The sequence below is a fragment of the Amphimedon queenslandica genome, unplaced genomic scaffold, assembly GCF_000090795.2.
Source record: "Amphimedon queenslandica unplaced genomic scaffold, v1.1 AMPQUscaffold_13513, whole genome shotgun sequence".
In the NCBI taxonomy this organism is placed as follows: Eukaryota; Metazoa; Porifera; class Demospongiae; order Haplosclerida; family Niphatidae; genus Amphimedon; species Amphimedon queenslandica.
In genome coordinates, this window is record NW_003546251.1 from 125,899 (window position 1) to 134,119 (window position 8,221).

Consider the following 8,221-nt stretch of genomic DNA (forward strand, 5'->3'; position numbering starts at 1 on the left):
CGTCTAGCATCAGCAGGCTAAAGGAAGAGGAGACATTATGTAACTGTAACAAGAAAACATGATGGGGGCTGGATAAAATATGACCACAATATAACTCCCTAGGTTGAGGTTGTAAAAACAGTTACATCATGCTTTGTTACTATCACTGATATTCTTTCTTATTCTTTCTCCCTCTTCCTTTCTCTCTTTCACTCTCTGTCTCTCACTTCAAATTGTGTCACAGCTGTATATCTCTCAACATCAGGTTCATCAGGACGTGTGTACTTTGACCTGTAGAATCCCTTCATCTGGTCGTTGAGTATTCCAGTGAAGACAATGTTCAGTGTAGCCTCAGGTGATGATATTTCTTGAGGAAAATCAAACGAAACTCTCTCATCTTCTTTCTGATAGCTAACAGTGCCAACTGCAATAATAATAATAATAATAATAATAATAATAATAATAATAATAATAATAATAATAATGATGATAATAATAATGATACATGATTGATTGCTGTAGTAATTGGCAAAACAAACTTTCACTATATGAAAAAATAATGAAAGTTGTCGACCACAAACTATTCATGATAATATATCTCTTGTATATATAATAGCAAGCAAGAATAATCAATAAATTCTAAATCAATCCAGCCATAATTACCTTGATCTCCACAGGTGACGTTAGATATTTCAATATCAGCAGAATTGAGACATACTGTCTTTGTAGGAGTATTAACCTAACAATACAGTACAATAAGGACATAAACATAGTACAATGGGCTTGTAACTTTATGCTGTTCAGTCTCACTTTTAATGTAATGCAAACTTTCCCAGCAAAAGTGAACTTCTGCAGGTCAGGCTTCAGTTCTAGCGTATAGTTGACAGGAACTACATCAGTTGGGAGTCTAGTGAATGGTTTCTTATCCGAGCTCATGATCCTTTTCTCTGTCAGCAGAAGGACAACCACGAGCTCATCAGGACAGGAGGTGTGGAGAGTGTGGAGGTTAAAGGCTCTAGCCTCGCCCAGTCAGTGTTTGAAAATGTTTTGTGTGAGAAATGCATTCTCTCCATCAGTTAAAAGAGTTCTGAGAACTAGTTTGACCTCAAATTCATCAGAATATAATGTGAGTATGGATAGACATGTAGATATATCTATTCTCCTGCAAATTTTGTGTGAGCTTTAGTTTAGATTAAATGTGTGGGCTTGATTGCAATTTTGAGCTGATATCCAGAATTCTTGGGTGGAATTTAAAAATCTAAGCATGAATATTATGTTTGTCGCTGTTAGTAATAATATCACTGATCACAACCTCTTAATATATGCATGCATTATAGTCCATTAGGAGTAGATCTATCAGTAGCGATACAATAAGATCATGGAGTGTTGGTAAAATCAATCATGTAGCTATTGCTGTCCCTGATCTAGAGAAAGCAACTTCTCTTTACCGTGACATACTGGGAGCTAATGTCAGCAAATCAACAGTGCGTTTGTAAGAGAGAGAGAGAGAGAGAGAAAACAATATTAATAATATGAGAATTAAAGAATATGATTATCTAAATTTAATTATCCTTTACACATATGAATACACACACACAACACATACTTGCAGCCATTACCTGAACATGGTGTTTATACTGTATTTGTTGAACTTGGTGATACAAAGATTGAGGTATGTCTCACACACATACATTAGTTATTTAGAATAGAAGAAGTGGTTTAAGAACTAACACAGTGATCATTCATTTTATTCCTTTTATAGTTACTGCATCCATTAGGGGAGAACAGCCCCATTGAGGGATTTTTAAAACGTAACCCAGCTGGAGGGATACACCACATCTGCCTTGAAGTAAGTCCGTGTACATACACTTAGCAAAAACAAACCCACCATACTACTCTAACATTCTTAAGATAGTACAACTTAAGTTTATATGTAAAAATTTATACATTTATCTTTTTCATTGCATTAAATTTTATCCTACTAATAATCATTAACATCCACTGTATACTATAGGTTAGTGATATACATAAAGCAATTGATTCATTGAAGGGTAAAGTAAGAGCATTGAATCCAGAACCAAAAGTAAGACCCTAACATCCTCTATACAGTATCATATATGGTCATTGATATCCTCAGATTGGTGCTCATGGTAAACCAGTTGTGTTCGTACATCCTAAGGATTGTGATGGAGTACTGGTTGAACTGGAACAAGAATAATTAAACAATAATTCTAACTATAAATTTACATAAAAAGTAGCAAAATAATATCTTTAGCAATAAAATGAATAAAAGTCAAAAGAATTTTACAGAGAAACAAATAATTAGTTGCTTTTTACTACATATTAATAAATAATAATTGTTGCAAATAACAAATATGCAGAAGATCTAATTTGCCTAAGTAGTAAGTATAAGTACAATATTACACACAAAATAGTAATGTAAGCATTTATAAATATCATAGTATTATTAATGTATGTACATTTTTACTTCACGAACTCGGGGATGTGTCTGACGGCTACGTGAGATTACATGTACATGGCGATATGCTGTTACACTTTTTGTAAAAATCTTGATCATACATTCACTTTGTGTTCTTTTGATTTCCAATTGCTTGAGTGATGGGAATGAGGTACGACGGAATAAATCCTCTATTTCTGTTGTATTAGTATCAGATGACTCATTAAGATATTCACACACTATACTCATTATTTTGATACTTGCATGTGATCGTAGCATATCAAAAATATCAGGTAATGTTTGTTTGTAGAAAAAAGATTTCATTATTTCTTTTTCGTCATTTTGAATGTAACATGTCTGATCCAGTCGGAAACAAACTTCAAGTTCTGTGATATGCTTTTGGGAGATGACATTTAAGAATCTTCTCATTTCTTTGTTAGTAATGGGAAGGTAAACAGGTATACTCAACTGTTTTAGACCAGTGTTATGCATGATACCAGTAGTCATGATAGACATATATGAACTGGCACTCATGCACTTTTTATAAGTAGTGTTGTAGTAATTTATATAATAGCTGTAGGGGCTAGTATGTCTACCAATACTGCAGATTGTGTAGATGCTTCCTTTCTCAACTTCCACTCTCAGAGCTTTAAGAGTGGTGTTGGTCTGTAAAATAGTAAAGAGTTCATTGATACTCTTAGCTGTATCCAGTTGTAGAGTAAGTTGTGTAGATGAGGATAAGAGTTGAATATGAGACATGGTGGATATGGCAAAGGAAGTATCAGACATTTTAATCCTTTGATGCATGGAAGGAGTGAATTTATTAGTATACTACCTCCTATCTCTAGAGCAGTCAATTTTGATGTTTCCTTTATTTTATTTATTGGTAATGGAATAAAACAGTTGGGTATGTGCAGTGAAAGAGATTCTATTGTGTTATTGTCCTTTAGTAAGTTCTTTAATATAGTACTATCAGTTAGAGCAAGATGATCAAGACCAATATATTGCAGTTTTTTAACCATAAATGTGAATGATTCTATTACTCTGTTTTGGGCAATTCCTCTAATAATACAAGCCATAAATGGTTCAAGAAGTTTCTTCTCAGATGAAGTATCAGTAATCACTTCTATAGTAAGTCTTTGTAATTTTGAATTTGTTTTGATGCATCGTTCAAGCTCAGAACATTTTCTAATATAGGTAGCCTCATCATTTGTGCAAATATCTCCACCAAAAGTCAACGTTTTGAGTTGAAGTAAAGTGACTAACTTTAACAATATAGGAACCAAGTCACATTTATTGCGGTCAAATATAGCTGTTATCGATTGAATATTATGCAGTAATGGCTTTCCAAAAAAATTAAGCAATAAATTACCATCAGAAACATTTTGAACTCGCATAATTATTGCACTGCACTGACTTACCAATGAATTATTGCTTAATCCAGTAGTCAGTACTGATAATGATTGCTCATCTAATTCATGCAGGTCCAACTGATCCCATTCTGCATTATTAATGAGATAACTGAAACACAACCATTCAAACAATGAAAGCTTAGTGATGACTGAATTACCAATACCAGCCTTACGATTAAGACACAGTGATTGGCCTTCAATAGAATATGCAAATAATTGGCACAATGTTGCATTTTGAGACTCGTATAGGAATTGGAGAAGTAAAACTTGCAGTTCCTCAAAATCAAGACCTCTTGCATGTTGAACTGATCCATAAAACCATTGACGGTGACTGGTTTCAAATTCTCTAAGTGGACTATTCTCACACTGTAATTGTTTTTTCTTTTCAAAATACTGTTGATAGGTCTCATGTTCAAGATGAGTTAGACCAGCTACAAACCTCAGACACATTTTAAAGTGTTCATTGTCAAAATAATAATTGAAAATTTTCTCAGTGTTGCCATACTTAGAAATCCACCAAGCAGCTAAGAATTCCTGTATACTTAAATGAATAAACTGATACTTCTTCTCACCAAACTCTTCAAATTTTGTGAGCAATCCAAGATAATCCTCCTTTGTTGCTTTGGCCACAGACAGGTCTAGTTGATGTAAAGAAAAAGTCATTTTTGCCTCAGCAAGAGTAGAATAAGCTAAATAGCTGAGTTCTTTGAAAGCCATAGCTAATGGTGATGGTAATTTATTAAGACTGGCTAATGATTCTGGGTCATTTCCATGCTTCCTTTTTATATGGCGTTGAATAGTTTGTAAAATAAAGTTTTCATACAGTTGAGTGAGTGTTGTTGGTAGCTGCCCTCCAGCCTTACAATAAACTAAGATGACCATGGAGCAAACCAGTGGAATGTAACACAGAGACTGTACATCACCTCGTACTTTGAGTTCATTAATGAGTTTCACTGCTCGTTGTGAGTCCTTATTATATTGAGTAGTTTTGAAGAATTCATTGTTTGTATTTTCATTGATAAGTTTTTCTGCTAAATCTGAATCTTTTTGAAGTGTTTTTATAATTACTGTGGATAGTTCTTTTGTGGATAATCCAATGATCTGAACATGTTTACTAACGTACGGTAATGCTTTTAAAAGTGACGCAGAGGCATAGCTACGAGAGGTAACAATTACTGAACATTTTGCAAGCTGAGTCTTACAAATAATTTCAGTAACTAGTGAAGATTCCCTGTGTTGCATACTTAACTCATCCCATCCATCAAAAATTATTAGCAGCCCTTTTCCATGTTCCTTTAAAACCCAGTCAACTATTTTTGGTATAGAAGGACATTTATAAACATACTGAAAAAGTTCCTCTAATTTTTTAGCTTGGGCTACCTTGCTAATTCTCAAAGGACAGTAAAGTACCAAGTCAAATAGACAGCCTAGTACTCCATTTGACCACATGTTCAGCAGTTTACGACACAGTGTTGTTTTGCCTATTCCTGGAGGACCATCAATTACTATATTTTGAGAAGAGTATACATCTTTATTTTTCTTGAGAAGAGTAAAATCTTTAGTTTTTAATAAATCTTCTGTTTTAATTTCCTTGTTTCCAGTGAGGTTAGGAATTTTATCAACTTCTCCTCTCAACATGTGCCAATGTACTTGTAGTTCTGCTTGTTTGATCATATCCTGGCCTTCTATTAGTGTCAATCTACCAAAGAAGTCTTTTCCAACTCGTGGTGGCCAGTCTTCAGCTATAATGGGTTGCAGATTATACCTCTGCCTCAATATCTCAGCATATTCTTGAATATAATCAGGTGGAAGAACAATTGTGACTTCAGGATCATCAGATATAGGTTCACCTAAAATGAAATGAGAATATCATAAACTTATCAATTCTCATGACATACACACACTCACCTAGTTCTTTTAAAATAGGAACAATAATATTCGTTAGTGAATCACACTTTTGGCTTAATAATATATAGCAAAAATTGATCAAATATTGGTTTGGACTGGTAGATGCTTCCAGTTGTCCTCGAACTGCAATGAGTAGCAATCCAGCTCTTTGTAATTCATTCAATCCAGTTGTTTTTGAATGCATTTCAATATGAGTCTCCTTTGGTATCAGTCCTTTAGCATACAGTACATTAGTCACTGTCAAAAGGTTAGCGGAAATTGCATTAATCAGCTTATCAAAATTAGAACGTAATAAACTGGGAGCATCTGGATTACCTATAGCAAAAGTGATTGACAAACATTGTAACTTAGGTCATGTATTTAGATTCTTTATCATTCTTACCTGTTACAGGACCAGGATTGAGTTCCACATCTCCTGATAGGAGGATCAAGAGAAAGTAGAAATACAAATGAAATGAAACTGTGAACAAGTTAAAACTGCCAATGACACTAACTCCCACATATAACTGAAGCCACTTTGAGATATCATCACCAACAAGCAATTGGAAGGAGCTACAGTGACCTATTAAGAATACACTGTGTTATTAAAAATATTTTATCTAGATCTAATTTTCTACAGTAAGTTTATTCATGTTGACAAATCAGCATCACTAACAATGCAAAAGCTAACCCATGATCACCAATGTTTTTCATTTAGATTATAATTACATTATATATGCATTCTATTTTAATACAAACCTCATTGGTCATGTAATGGCCTACCTGTTGGAGTGAGTCTTGATGCACAGAATAAAAGAATGAAAAAGACAATAAAAGATAATAGATCCACAGCTGATGCTTGAAAAACAGGAGCCTTGTTCCTTCCAGATGTATAATCCCTTGTAGGTAAAGACTCCTTCTCACTTTCATGATGACTGCGACGACCAGTAGCTGCTTGACAGCAGTTCCAAATCCCAATACTGGCTCTCCACTGGCAGACGTCAATCATCTTTTATAGACTAATAGAGCAGTAGCAAGCAAGGACACGACTGCAGAAATATATTTTTCCAAAGGAGCAGAAATAAATTAGAAAACGAGTAAACAATGTAAAAAATTTTCTTCCCAAATATCATAGATAATAGAGTAAATGAAAGGGATTGGAAACGGAAGCGTGGGCGTGGGCAAACCTCCATTCATTTGTATTGTTGCTAAGTAAACAGAGGAGGGTTGGGATTTTTTGACCGATTTTGGAGTTTTAAAATGGGATTTTCTTGCTTTATTCTTGAATAACTCCAAGAGAATACAATTCATGCAAACAAAACTCACACACAATACTAACCAATGTTTATGCTTTTTATTAATATTTTTTGCTCAGTAAATCAATGCATGCGTTAGTAGCTGCGTCACTCTTTAACTAGAAATACCATCTTTTCCCCCTCTGAGAGACTCGTTTTGTTCTTGAGCTACGAATAAGTACAACCATTTTAAAGAGCTTGAAATCTCCCATGGAATGAGCTAACTTACACGTTGATACCGTGAAGCTTGACTGTTTTACGAACAATAAAGTGTTTCAAAAACAGGCGACTTTGTGTACCTCTAACTGGTTGCAAAATGGCTTTTTAGAAACAAAAACCTTGCTGCAGGTAGCTCTAAAAATTCTATGTGGAATAGGCTATATATCAAAAGCAAGCGCTATCCTGGAGCAGCACAAATTTCCTTCGAAATCCTGCCAGAGTAACTTCAGTTACTTCACCAATGGAGGAGATGGGAAATCAATCAAAACACTGATGGTTGTCACGTGGTAACCCAACCCGCATTTCCTGTTGCTACGCCCCGTTGCCAATCCCTTTCATTTACTCTATTATCTATGCAAATATCTAGCAATGCAGCTCCACCCTTGCTTGGGAGTAGCTCAATCTGATTGGTCTATGATGACACCTTTACTTACTGGTAGAATCATGTTATCATTAGATTAAATAATAAAAAATGTATTTAGGTACATTTACACATACTACAGTAATAGTGAAGAAGGAAAACAACAACAACAACAATAATAACAATAGTAATAATAATAATAATAATAATAATAATAATAATAATAATAATAATAATAATAATAATAATAATAATAATAATAATAATAATAATAATATCAACACAAGTGATGTGAGTACAAACAACTATTATTTTTAATTTTAAACAGAAACTTGTTAAAGTCAATCAATTCCCTCCTCATACTAAAGTCCCTCCAATGACAGGAGCAGGTGAGGACAATATGGGAACATGAGTTGGGTAGCCGTTATCAACATGAGGAGAGGACAAGTGGGTGGAGCTACAAGTGACGTGAGCATTGGTCTGAATACCAGGAGGGTACATGGGAGAGTGGGGCATACTGACACGCCCAGTTCTCCTGGGATATGAGGGTCTGTTACGAGGGATGGACTGACGAGGAGGAGGAGGAGGGTGACCAATGGGATCCTTCTCA

The 8,221-nt window shown here is 34.6% G+C and overlaps 2 protein-coding genes across 2 annotated transcripts in view; one reads left to right on the forward strand and one right to left on the reverse strand.

The window, feature by feature from the left end:
• Positions 1–979, reverse strand: part of LOC100641491 (puromycin-sensitive aminopeptidase-like) — an 8,066-nt gene extending 7,087 nt beyond the window's left edge. Inside the window, exons 1-4 of the mRNA XM_020002860.1 lie at positions 790–979; positions 643–718; positions 207–403; positions 9–17 (exon numbers count right to left, since the gene is read on the reverse strand). Of these exons, the coding sequence (XP_019858419.1) occupies positions 9–17; positions 207–403; positions 643–718; positions 790–915 (408 nt within the window). The 5' untranslated portion in view covers positions 916–979. The remainder of the gene's footprint in view (positions 1–8; positions 18–206; positions 404–642; positions 719–789) is intronic.
• Positions 980–1,243: 264 nt separating this feature from the next.
• LOC100641619 (methylmalonyl-CoA epimerase, mitochondrial-like) lies at positions 1,244–2,197 on the forward strand. The gene is made up of 5 exons (XM_020002868.1): positions 1,244–1,264; positions 1,317–1,463; positions 1,742–1,828; positions 1,994–2,062; positions 2,117–2,197. Exons 1-5 carry the CDS (start codon positions 1,244–1,246, stop codon positions 2,195–2,197), a joined length of 405 nt encoding a protein of 134 aa, XP_019858427.1.
• Positions 2,198–8,221: the final 6,024 nt, after the last annotated feature.

What these genes read in the sequence shown, in the direction of transcription:
- LOC100641619 (XM_020002868.1), top strand. Translation starts at nt 1,244, where the DNA reads ATGAATATTATGTTTGTCGCT. An exon ending in TGAATATTATGTTTGTCGCT is followed by an intron (nt 1,265 to 1,316) that starts GTTAGTAATAAT and finishes CATGCATTATAG; the next exon opens with TCCATTAGGAGTAGATCTAT. An exon ending in TACACCACATCTGCCTTGAA is followed by an intron (nt 1,829 to 1,993) that starts GTAAGTCCGTGT and finishes TGTATACTATAG; the next exon opens with GTTAGTGATATACATAAAGC.